The 14,213-nt window shown below is 36.3% G+C and overlaps 1 protein-coding gene across 1 annotated transcript in view; it reads right to left on the reverse strand.

The window, feature by feature from the left end:
* The window catches only part of LOC306853326 (teneurin-3-like), a gene marked incomplete at both ends in the record, with an annotated part of 95,903 nt that overhangs the window by 45,003 nt on the left and 36,687 nt on the right, over positions 1-14,213 (reverse strand). The window contains one exon of the mRNA XM_079390641.1: positions 7,526-7,712. Coding sequence (XP_079246767.1) covers positions 7,526-7,712 — 187 coding nt within the window. The remainder of the gene's footprint in view (positions 1-7,525; positions 7,713-14,213) is intronic.

The following is a 14,213-nucleotide window of genomic DNA, read 5'->3' on the forward strand; positions in this document are numbered from 1 at the left end:
AATAAAAAATACATTCTCAGATTCATTTCCAGCAAATTTCCATGTGTTGTTGGTGGCTCTTGTTCACTCTGGCTGGCTGTTACATTGCCGTTCTGCTGCAAGCTCCCTCCCTGCCTGCCTCACACTGGCTGCTGCGTACAGTCTTGTGTCCTGGAGGCATTTTACAGTTGGTGTGCTGTCGGTCCTTCTCGTGGCTCTGGATGTAGGACCTGTTTATTTGGCCATTTTATTTTTCATTTAAGTTTACTGCCTGATTTAAATGTGATTAGGAAAAGAAAAATGAAATGAAATGGAAAAAAAAAAAAATTATGACAAGAAAATGTTTTGAGCTCATAAAAATGCACAAATTACAATCAATTATTTGCTCCTTGGCAGATCAATTTGGCTGAGGGTTCAAATTAAATTTCATTATTTATTTATTTAGTTTTACTTTTTAACTGGACTAGAGTGCTGCCTTTATACTTTTGACCAAATTGCTTGCTTGTCTTTTTTCCATTTTTACAAAAGTATATACAGTATTATTTAAGTATAATAAAAGTTATACCTATACTGTTATAATGGCAGAATATATACATACGGTTTAGATACTGTTTTATTTTATTTTTTGGAAAGTAACACTAGAAAAATATACAATACAAATTATACAAAACAAAAATTTTCAGACACAACTGATGTCTCGTGGTGGACCCTACGAGATTAAAACAGTTATTATTAGACTAGTCTTCATCTCATCTGTACATTATTTTATATTTTTTGTCAAACATGTCATTCTATTTTAATGTAATTTTTTTACGATGAAGAAAGGTACCTGATTCCACCTTCTACACAAACAATCCTTGACTGTGTAAAATTTCAAACAAGGAAACATTTAAAACTCGCCAGCTACTAACAGCATTACTCTTTAAAAGTCCAAACTTCAACGGTCAAGTAGCACTCAGACGCTTGTTCTTTTGTGCAAATTTCAATACAGGCCTGGTTTAAGATGCCTGCTTTTCATTCAGAAGGACTCCATTGTAAAACTTCTACTTTATAATCTGCACGGTTATGAGCTGCTGCCACGACTCCAAACACACAGACACACACACATATTTTTCACAAGAGCTCGGATAGGTTCCGGGCCACTGCGCACTGAATGAGGCACATTTAAAAGCCTTCGCAAACGATTAACAAATACACTGACAGTGTGCCGTTTTGAGGCCAAACAATCCATAATTGATTAGCGGGAGTGTGACGCCAGGCAGAGAAAATGACTAAACTAATCCTCATAGCCCCTTTTTGTAGGGTGTGAGAGTGTTGTTAGCATTAGGACGACTAAGAAGTAACTTCACCCCAAAGAGATTTTCTTGCTCTTGTACAATGTGATTCTCTGTCAGCGTCCCAACCTTTCCTTGTCATTGGCTTGACGCTTGGAATGCTGCGGTGCGAAAGAAGAGGCCCTACAGAAGGAAAAAGGAGGATTTGGAGGTTGAAAGAGAAATTGCAAACAAAAGAATAAAAGTCCTTTCCTGGCATAATCTGATATATAATGACTGCCGCATTAGCTAGGCTAAAGAAAAGAGTGGGCTTTTCAAAGGAGTACTTGTTGACTTAAAGAGTTAAAACGATTGAGTCTATATGCGAAAAGGGTATGCGACTGGTGATGCAAGTTTAATGCGAAGACAAGGCCTCTTTCCGACAAATGCACACGTGAGACTTAAGTTAAATGAGAGGGGGGGAAACTGTGAAAAACAAGGAGGACTTGCATATATCCTCTCAACTCCAACTAGGATTCAAGCATCCTCTTTGAGGCGGAAGCATCTGCCACCTCAGTAGGGGTCTCGGAGCAGCAGGTGCCTCTCCAGCACTCGGCAGAGTGGCGGTATTTTAAGACGCTCCCTGGAGGTTTCTGCGCCACTGCCATTTTAGGACAGTCCCTTTCTGTTGACATGTAAAGATCAGAGTCTTTGTGACAGACAGCGGAGTGGAAAGTTTTCAAGATAACGCTCTGAGAAAGGTAAAGTGATGAGAAAAGGAGATGGTGATGGGCCGTCGTACTGCGAGGAGGAAAGCGAGGAAGCTGAAGAGAGAGAGAGAGAGAGAGAGAGAGAGAGAGAGAGAGAGAGGTAGTAGACGAATTCCACTGGGATCATTAATAACAGGAGAAGCCTGTGTTCTCTGCCTAGATCTAGACACACAACAAAGATTCTTCACTTGATGTGATTACAAAACATCTTCCCTTCTCATATCCATAAGAAGTACGCTCTCACTAGAGTCCTTTGTTTTCTTTCTTTTTGTTGTTGTTTTTTCCTCTTCACAATGGAGCACAACAGCTGTGGCCTTCAAAAGATCAAAAACCTGACGCGCAGCATTGCCAACACTTCTGTTGGTAATGAATGTGTACAGTGAGACTGCAGGGTGGATTCTGCATTAAATGCCATTTCTAGAAAAAAATAAAAAAAATAAATCACAATTTAGTGACCAATTTACCAAGTTGAAATTATTTACGAAATATTAAAACTTACAATCTCTCCTGTTCTACATATATTCCTATAATGATGAAAAATTACAGAGGCGTTTTTTTTTTTTTTGAAGTTAATGAAAAGCATTAAAGAAAAAAAACAAAAACATGGGCATTATGCTGAAATAGCAGGGAAAGAAAAGCCACACTAAATTGCAGGCCAGGCTGATCGTAGACTGAAATTAAATTTGATTCATTCATTCAAGATGATCCACTCCACACATTTTTTTTATAATGACATCCCATTCCTCTATATATGCTAAACGCACATACACATGGCTACCTTATTCATAGGTTATAACTTAATGGATTAATTTTGTGTATTCTAGCCTACACACATTGCAATCATTTTGTAGAATATCAGAGACTGAATCAGACAAATTTAAGATGCATCAGAACATTGAAACCTGAGGAGCTGGAATTCAGAGAGGCCCCAAGGAAATGGGACAATGTCATAAATTAGATTCTGGCACCACTAGTCTGAAGCAAGCTTAGACTGACTTCTCCCCCACATAGAAGACAGACCAAACCAAAATTCCTTTGTCTAAAGAACATTGTAACCCACACATTAGACTATCATGTTTTAATCAAATATTATGTACAGTATGTCTTTTTAATCATTATCGAATAGCTGAAGGATTCCTATGCGTGTTTGGTATGTATGAGTTTGAAAAATCATGCTTTAAATGTTTCTTCCAATCAATTCTTTGTCAAATGTATCCTAGTCTTGTTATAGAAACCATGTTCAAAAGTATACTTTGCAAGGGCCTGTAAAGTTCGGACCTCTGACTGAACAGATAACATGTTGATTTATTGATGGAGTGGAGAAACAAAGCAATACCCCGAGCAAGAACAGTATCTAATTGGCCAAGACGTCCAGATGGGACGGTCTGAAAGCCGAGTTTAAAAACTCAGGACACCATCAAACTCTCTCTTCTTCTTAAAAATGCTCTCTTGGCCCTCTTAGTCACTCTCTCTCCTCTTCTTCTCTTTTGCTACCTCGTTTTGACGCAGCTCTTTGAGCTTGCTCTGGCCCACGTGCCAGCTGCTACCATAATGAGAAGAAAACCAACCTAGTCTTTACATCCTTTTATTCTTTTACTTTATTTTCTTTTCCGTTGTGAATTTCGTGTACTCGGTTAAGTTTTGCTGCCACACCTCGTCTCCGAGTTCAACTGGAGTCTGTGACCGCCTAAAAACTTCTACCAGCCACAACTCCATTGGCTTCCCAAGACGTCACTTCACGACTACTGAACTCTCAACCAATCAGACACTTCGGGGAACCCCCTTTCTGCAACAACGACGACACAAAGGAAACCCCTTAACACAGGCATAGCAAGCAAGTAACACCTCCAGGTTCTAATTGAATTGGTGTATTTAATATAAATCTTAGCCTCATTGAGAAACTCAAAGCAAGGGTTAAATAAGTGATTGATGGTTGTTCAGGTCTATGCAATTGAACATATTGCTGTAAACTTGGGATTTCACATTTCCATTCTCTTAAACTCATCCTTTCCTCACTTTCTCTCTTTCTGCAACGTGTGAATGCTTGTGTTCATGTGTTCGATTAGTTTACATGTCTTAGGTTTATATAAATAAAATCTTATTTATATTGAAAAGAGAAGTATCTTGTGTTTTGTGCCCACAAGTTAATGTCTTAATCTGCCGATCTAGTTACAATGCTGTTAAATAGTGTTTTCACTATATTTTGGATTTTAATATCCAGTGCAGAGTTTGTTATACGACTCGTTCAGTGAATCGCCGTAACACTGATTCTGTTCAAATTCCCTATAAAATCATAAATGATTCCCTTTGAGCTAAATTAAACAATTTCTTTAAATTACATATTAATATTACTTTTTTATTACATTACAATTTTATGACATAAAGCAACAGTGAACACATTGCTTTAGATACAATGGTGCACAAGGCAATCTGAAATAGTGTTTGGAATTGCTTTATGATAGAAATATTCTTGAAATTGCTTTATGTTAGAAATATTTCAGCTGCACAGGTAGCTGTTAGTATTAGACTTGTCCTTCCTACAGATGGAATAACATATAGCCTTCAACAACTTTTAAATATTATATAAATATTTTAAAAAGTTTCAATATATCATCTATCATGAGTTACATTTAAATAAATGTATTATTTCACAATGCATATGGCTTTTTGTTTGTGTCAAAAATAAAATAACAAATTGTTTTCTCTTTTGGCTGAAAACTGAAAATGACATTTATGGTATTTTTGGACAAAAATTATGGCCATGTAGTAGCTATTGTTCAGCACATTTAGTCACAGTCTTGAGATGAGCATTTAATGGCACACATGTTTTTTTTTTTGTTGTGGAATGATAATATGAACAGTATAAATCTGTTATTCATCTTGTTTAACCTTTTGAGTGGGTGGCAGCTCAGGCTCCTCAGGGTACATGCAGCAATTCAGGGTTATATAAACTGTGCCATTATGACATTATGCACAATGTATCATCCAGGAGGAATTTAACTCCATGCTGTTAAAAAAAAAAAAAAAAAGTTGCCAGTTTCCAGCTTCTCTTTCTCCGTCTCTGAATATATACACTATATATGAGTAACACTGAACAGGTATATGATATGTAAGTGGTCAATCATGTGTTCATGTTTTTTGGGTTTCTATGTAAAAAATCCTATTATTTTTCACTATATTTTGGATTTTAATATCCATTAAATGAGCCATGTTTGCATCTTACTTTTAGTAAGATCTTTTTCCTTTTCTGTGAAATACGTTTTCAGATCTGAAACTGGCTGTATGTTTTTACAATTCAAAAATATTTTACTTCAAAAGATCAAGGAAGATTTGTTATGATCCCTTTAAGCTAAAACTAAGCATATTCTTTTTGATGTTTCATCCACTTAGTCTAAATATAGGCCAAACGAATTGCATGAATTGACTGATTTCAATTCAACTTTCTAATATTGTTTTATGAGGAACAACATCTTTCTTTGTGCTCCATGTCCACTACTTGGTCATTTAATTATACGTGTTTGCATAAAATTGAACATATACATAATATAAATGTTTTCTTGCGCATGGTGACTTCTGTTTTGGTTAATTAAGTCTATTTCCAATGCTTCTGCATTAATATTCGTCCTCTGCAGGACCCAGTCTACCGGGACCCTTCCCTTCAGCCTTTTGAAGTGAAAATGCTGATTGTAGCATTTAGAAATCTGCATATGGGTGTGGAAAATCTATGATGCATTACATTACTATTTACTCTTTGAGTCGGTTATGAACAAAGGCTGAATTTTGTAAAGGAAGATATCCTTTTATAAAGACTTGCATCACACTTTTATTCTTTAATTCAAAAACGCTCTTACAATTAAACAATAAACAGGTTAAAAGACTGTGTGCATTATTACATTAAAATATTTTTGTATTATTATAATAAGAGCAAATGTGTGTACACAAATGCTTTTGGGATCCAAATAATATGTGCATCTGAAGAGGGTGAGACTAACATGATGTGTATTTATTTATGCTTGATATGATACTCATGTCATGCATACATAAATTCATTCTGTCAGGTGGATGCTGGGTAGGCAGCCCTCAGCTTGAGTAGTACACTTCAAGAAATCTGTAGTGACAGCAAGGTGCATTATATAAAGGCTTGTCTTGGTAGGTTTTACCACAATATTTGCTCAAATATGAGTAGTGATAAATAACTGATGGAAACTTAATGGGAAATGAATGACTATATAGAGTATGATTTTTGACACAAATCAGACTTATTGAGTGGAATTTTAATATTAATACACAACACGGCGATTCATGATATACAACGTTCAAACGATTGTAAAAGTGACATAAGTGCACTATATCAGGTTTCAGCCATTTTGTAGCATGTCTGAATATATAGTTCATTCCTTTACCCATAATGCAATCTGATTTAACTGATGTATACTTACCAAATGTGACACACACACGCACACACACACACACACACACACACACAAATGCTTGTCTGAAGTTAATTGTATTTCTATAATATTGCCTTGGTACCTCTCTTTCATTTTTTTGATAAGTCATAATTTTATTCCAAAAAAATACTCTAAAGATTGGTAGCAAATAATTCAGTTTACCAACAACTATGAAAACAAACATTTGATGTTTCTTCACCTCTTCAACTCAGAAAAATTGGTGGATGATTTAAATAGCATATTCATCTATGGTTAAATAAGATGAAATAAAATAAAAAACATTTAGTCCTTTTTTTCGCTGTGCAAAATTTTCTAGTTCAGTCAGGACCTCTTAAGTCAAAAAAGAAAACCATAGACAAGCCTTTAAGTCAACTTTTATTGGCATATTTACTAAAGTTACATTTGGTGGTATGGCTCTGTTCCAAGTTCCCTGTCCTTTGCATGAGCTCCATGAAAGCCAAGACAGGGAAACAGCAGCCGCTTCAGGGGCAACCCTCCTATTTTAAGAATAGGAGTGTAGCACAAAAACCCCCGAACAGAGCAAGCAACAATGACAACAGAATGACATTGTTTAAGTTAAACACAAGTTAAAGGAGGAGATGGGGAGGAGGTGGGTTGCAAGCAGCGTACAGAGGAAGCAGCAAAGCAAGCAGACAGAAGCCGTGTTTAAGTAAGGCGCCCTGTTTGAGATTTGCCAATTGGGAGCTTAGGAGTCAGATCAGCTGATAGGGGCCTGGTTTGAATTTCTCCAATCAGCTAATAGCGGAGCTTGACTATGAGGCCTGCCTGAACTGATGCAGAATGCTTGATTTTATGCAATTGGGAACATTGTTTTTTATGTTTATTTTCAATAATTCCTCTGTAAAACCAAAAAAGTCAAAACCATAAGGAAAATAATAAAAATATAGATAAAATGCACACAGTATAATGTAGTTTGTTCTTAAATCAGCATCAGAATTCACTCGCTTATTTTCTTTCACTCCTTCCTCATATTGTCATTGACTACATACAGAACACTGAAAACAGTAAGTGAATGAGAGAGCAAATTTATGACAGTGTGAAAAACACATACCTGTTCTCCAAGCCCACGTTGCCACCCAAAACCCAGTTTTCTTGCAGCTGCACGCATTCAGATGCACTCTGAAGCTCTGTCGGCTGATTGGCCAGTGATTGGTTGAGGGAGGTGACTGACGGATGCTGCTTATGTTGATGTGGAGCAGGTGGCAGAGGAGGCGGTCCTGCTTGGCTGGGAAGCTGGTCTATTGGAAGAGGAGAGGCAGAGGTATTAGTGGAGCTTGTTACAGAATTCTGCTTTACACAAAGCGCAGGCGGATTGTGTGCCTGTTCCAGATTGGATTGGGTTAAATGGGATTCTTTACAGGATGATTTGGTCCTATGAACACCTTCAAATCTTCACTTCGCCCCGTCCAGCTTCATTTAAGAGAGACAGAGGAGACGCTAAACACTACATTATGAGAATCACACGGTTTACTGCAATGTGATTTAATTTGTGAATATATATATATAATACATTTATTATAATTATATATATATATATATATATATATATATATATATATATATATATATAATTTTAATTGATAAATTCTATAAAATATAAGATGAATGCTCTACATCATAGCTCTGAATCATTTTTCAGGAAAAAATTAAATGTAAAACACATATACATATATATATATATATATATATATCCGTATTATTATTAATAGCAGTAGAAGTAGTATTTGATTACAGTCAAAAGACAGCAGATATGGCCAAGGATAAATGGAAACATTGTTTAACTGTACAACTTACAAAGACTTGAAATTGAGTAGCAATAGTGACATGGTGCTCACCGACTTTTACAACTGAGCAAACGTAAGTCTCCGCAGGCCGTTGCTGGGGAGCAGATGTTTTATAATGGGCTCTTAAACTGAACGCTTCACGTTTGATTACAGCCAGAGAGAGACTCTCGTTTAACTAATGACCGGAACCTCCATTAGGACAGCAGGAAAAAAACAGGTTTTCTCATTTCACTCCAAGCTGGGTAATTGCCCCCCAAAATGACACTGTGTGATTATCTTACTGTCCCATCCTGCCGCCGTGCTGACAGGTCTGTTTCCATCTGACTACGGGTGTCCAAACATATGCTGTCACACACTAGACTGTGACAGGGACGTACTGCGCAGGCATGCCCAAAAAAATTCAATATTTGCCTTTATTCACACGCGAAAGCACCACAAGGAATAAAGTGTGCGTGGTGGAATAATTTGCCTTTTGCCTCTTTTCTCTCTTCTTTTAAGTTCAATCATTTAAATGTCAAAATAGTACTGGTAATGATCAAATTGTACTTTATAACCTATTATTAACATTTCAAATGCATCAGTCACAAAACGACAAGCCAGATTTCTTTTTTCTACATAGGTTTTTATGTTTCATACTGAATGTTATAATATACAGTGGCTTGAAAAATATTAGGACACTTAAGCCACCTTTAAAATGTATCATTTATTAGGCTAGATAAAAACATATTAAAAATCATCACATTAACCAATGACATTGATGATCAGATCACAATCAGATAGCACCTGATCATGATAAAATACTTTTTTATTAAAATATGCAGTGTGATCAGATGCAAGGACATTCTGAGCACATTCAATGAGGTGTGAACACTAATGTGTTTTCATTATCAACTATACAAGTGATTTGTGATACAGACACTGCGTTACAAATAATCATTATGCATCACTTTGACAGACTTGCTTGTAAATTTTCCATCATGCTCTACTTTATCCATAAATAAAATATTGTAACTCTTGGCATTTTTAATGTGACATTTATATCACAAGAGCTTCTGTAAAAAGAGCTTCTTTAGTCTTACCAAGCACTCTGTACTTGGGGACAGATCGTGCAGTTTCTTCTTTTATTCTCTCTCTCTCGTTTTCTCCCCAGATCCCCACTCACGTGTCTCTCCCAGGCTGTTTCCACAGGGCCTTTTAAAACTATTTTCTTCCCTTTTCTTAGCTTCTAATCCTTATTAGCATCCTTTACTGTGGGAATGTTTATAAAGTAGGGAAACGCAGTAGACCAGACATATTATTTTTATCTGTCAAAATGATGGCATGCATTTGGAATTATCCCTAAATGTTTTTCAAATTCAGTAAATAATGGAAAATTTGTGATTAACACAACCTCAGTTGCAATGTAAGTGGCGTTTTCCATTTTGCGCAGTTGACAGTGATCGGATCTCTATACAGGCAAATGCAATTCAGCTAAGGAATATCAAAATACTATCCAAATACAAAACACAAGTTAATGGCAAGGGAGTAGCAACCATGACCAGATAGTATCCTTTTTTCTTCCTTTTTTGTCTTCAATTAATAGCAATGCACTAATTGGGACATTTTGTTTCTTTTATTATTTTTTTACAAGCAGGAAGCCATATGCTTTAGCAAAATGCACCATGCTGTTTATCAGCAATTTGGCAATTTATTTAGTCAAATGTCAAAATTTATGGGAATATTAATTTAAGCAGTTCCGTTGTCAGTGTCAAATATGTAAAAATGTTACACAGCAACCCACTGTTAGATTTCAGCATGACACACATCAAGGACTTTTTCAGAAACAAGACATTTTGAGTTCTAAAACTACTCAAGTAAATAATCATTAGAGTCACTTATTTTACTACATTATTTTAAGTTTTGCTCAGGTTAAGTAATACAAATAAATAATAACTAAGCAATTGCGAGAAGCAACTCAGTACAGTTACTGCAGGATAAACTGTTATTGCTGTTATTATGGCAAACATACATCTCTGGCGAGCTCTTAAAATGGGCCTGTCACAGACTAGCACTGCGACAAGTGACTCTGAAGTCAGTGAGTGCGACTGAGAACGTGCATGTGTGCACAAACTACTGTAACAAAACACGTGCAGTATGACTGCTGGTGCCCATGTCACATCAATTCTACTCAGGTTTGAATTTGCATCTATGTTCGTTGTTATTATTGCAACAAGGCGATGTTTTACATCATACACATTTAATGTTTCATTTTTCACTAAATCAGAATTTATCCTTAGACATCGTGCATGCAGTAATACTGACTCTGATGTAAAGCATGATCATTCAATCTCGGGTAATAACAAAAACCCTAAAGAAATAAACTAAAAACAAAAGTTCATATATGCCACAGTAGCACCAGTCGTGTCAAGAACTATGAAAGACCAACTAATTCTAAATGGACAGAGGCTGAAGTGAGGAAAGAACAGGAATCATTATGACAGGTTTCTTGCCACATTCACGACAGGGTTAAAATAGGCCTCTGTGACAGGTGCATTAGACAAAGTGTTAGAGAGGAAACACGGTACGCACTCCACTCTGTGTGCTTGACACAAAGAGGTCACTCGGTGCAAAGACGGTGATGTTGTGTCATGCCCAGACACGGAAAACACCATTACACTTTCATGTTGTTTGCATTCGCAAATACATCAAACGGCCCCAGACAGTGGTTGGAAATGAAGCAGCCAGCAATCTTAAAAGACAGTGAACTTCTGCGGCGGCACAATTTGCCTTAAATGTGCCCTTAAGGTAACTCATGCCTTTTTGAATGCGACTTAATGGAAAATTGTAACAAATTATTTCCTTCAATCTAGATAAGGAGGCGCCGCTCTGATTCAATCTGAGCGCCGCTAGACTCCACATACTAACAAATGATTACATACAGCATGAGCAGAATGTTAAGGCATTCAGCAGGCTTTCCATCCAGATCTGAGGCAATCAGCTTCCTTTAATCAAACTCCCTGAGCAATAAAATACAATTCTCTCTCTCTTGATTGGACATACACATGCTGTACACAGATTTCTCTTGAATGTGCATTTCTGTCCTTTGTAAGTTTATGTTTACCTTTAGGTCGACTTCCCCTGGCACATCCTGCAAAAAAAAAAAAAAAAAATGAAGCCGCTAAGAAAGGAAATTCTTTGCAATCTGGGAAAGACAGATACAGCTGGCACGAAATTTCTCAAAGTCAAGTTGTTCTACTATGATTTAACTATTTTTTTTTATTTTTATTAATATTGGATGGCGAGACTGAAATGGCATCCCATTTACTGTTAATGCTACTGCTAATGTCTGCATAAAACACTGCTGAGGGGTCATCTATATTTTCCTCTCTCATGACGGAGAGCTAAGGAAGGCATAAACATGAAAATATTCCATGAATCCTCACTGAAACATATGTATACCGACAAATATATATATATTCTTTAGTTTGGACAAATAAAACAGATCAAAACAAACCATTATCTTTTCTGGTTGCCACATATCAAACTATGTTTTCCAGTAATAGTAAGACAAATAAATAATTTATGCAGGCAATTGTTTTCTTTCAAAAGAAAATGCAAACAACTAGTCTTTACTAGTTTTTCATGGTCTCAAAATCAGCTCAAAAACCCTTTGAGTAAATAGCTGTTCTCACAACAACATCTATCATTTATCAAAAAGAAATAAAAAATACATTCCCCTGCCCACGACAAGAGTATAACATAAACTGTCATATTTGATAAATGAGACTAAATAGTACCAGAAAAGGGGGTTTGGTATTGCATTTCTGTAAATAATGAAAAGAAAATTGCATTCATGAATTATGTGGTAAACAGAGGACCCTTTGAGACACCATGAGCATGTTACGGTAACAGATGAATGTGAAATACACATAATAGTCTGTGCATGCCTGAAAGGAGCAATTAAAATATTATTCAATCTCAACACAAATAGTTGAAAAACAGAACACAAACTCTGAACTTTTTCCTCTAACAGTAAGAACACAGGCACATTTGAAGGCAATGAAAATGGTGCATTAACATTGAATATACATTATTTGAGAATGTAATTTTTGCTGAATACTTCTGCTGTCTTGAAGAGCTTTTACACTTACTCCCGCTCCCACTCCTAAAACAGATTATAACACCATTCTTGATTATTCTGCACCGAGCACTACCCTATATTTAGACATCCCTCCTTAGCTCTCCTTCCATTGACTTTGCCAGTCGGTATCACATCCAATCACTTGAGAGAAAATGTCACAGTTGGAATAACCCTCCGGAGCATGGAATAACCCAGCAGTTACCGTGGACTATAATTGTATTTTACTTCAAGTTCAGTCTTCATGAGCCACTGCCACATCCTCCAAAAAACAACCCAAAATGTCATGTGAAATATGAAAGAATTTCTTAAACCTCTTATTTTCAAAATCGAACTTACTAGAAATGTTTAAACAAGCTCTCCAATCAAAACGAGAAAGATAACCACAGGAAAGTGTTTGATTTGGCTATTCGATTTCAGTATGAAATACTACCTTCATGCTTTATTTACACACCCCCCCCCCCAAAAAAGGGTGCATATTAGTACCTAAAAGCTACATATTACCTAAAGTGTACATATTAGCAACTAATCGGTACACTTTTAAAATGATCACTGCCCTAGAGACAGCTTTGTGCATTTGTTTTTCTAAGAGTGGATCATTATGGCAAGAAGCATCTGCAAACTGAATTACCATATAGGTTGTGATCAAAGAAAGTAAAAAAAAAAAAAAAAAAGATGACAGTTATCCCTGCCTTCCAGGTTTGTAGTCTGAGCTCACTTTACAAGAAACATTGAAGAGATGTATCAGTGGGGCAGAGCCCACCCATGATGAGAGTAAGAGTTGTGGAGGAGTTGGCAGTATAAGACTATAAATCTAGCATAATAGTGAAACTTGTCTACCTGGCATGACAGGCTATTCAGGAGGCATTAGTCCAGCGTAAAGCAGAGCACAAGCATTTAATCAAAGTCACACCGCCGCAGAGCTGAAAGTGTTCTCTGGGACTAAAACCTAACAGAGAAAGGGTTCAGTCCCTCTCTGTGTTTTTCCTTCAGTCTGATTTCTACTTGTTAATACCTGAATGTGCTCTATAGGTAGAATTCTCTCAGATGTGAATGGTAGTTATTTGTCAGTAATATGGTGACATAATTTTCTGAATTTTCTGTCAGACAGGAACTTTAGACTAAAATGAGAGACAATTCCTGTGACACGATCACCCTCAAGCCATTCTATCTGAAACTGACATCTGCAATCTGTTTCCAATGTAAAGCTTCACCAAGACCCTGGTAAAGACAAATCATACCTACACCACATCTGTCATGATGCTACTGAGAACCAGCGTTCAGCTTTTGTCAATCATCAATTTTTATTCTTTCCCTCAGGGAACAATCACCAAAATCATTCACAATATCTAAAGAGATTTTAAAGTTAAAGAATCTGAAAGTATTTATTTAATTTATCTATCTGAACGCATGGCAACTGTACTATATTGCATTTTGCACTGAGCAAATATCATTAAACTTCTTCCCAAATTAAAAAATGATTGATGATTTATTCAGATTATTATTATATGCATTTAGAATTTACACAAACATGAATGATTAATAACACATTGTATGCATCTCCTTAAATTCATACTGGTGCAAACAGTAAAACAAAAAGAACCATACTGTATATTAGGACTGCATAATTAAATCAACTAAATAATCAAGAATACACTTATGGCTCCCATTGTGGTTAACCCTAACATGTTTTTGCAACAGTTGAACACTGTAACCAATCACAGACATGTCCCTTGTGCACTGCCATGCACTTTTACTTATTTTATTTCCCTCTCGGCTGGTATGCTTCTTAATTTACTCTGCCTTACCAACGCAAGTTGCTGTCAGTCAGTGTTACC

This window comes from Barbus barbus, assembly GCF_936440315.1.
Source record: "Barbus barbus genome assembly, chromosome: 33".
Lineage (NCBI taxonomy): Eukaryota > Metazoa > Chordata > Actinopteri > Cypriniformes > Cyprinidae > Barbus > Barbus barbus.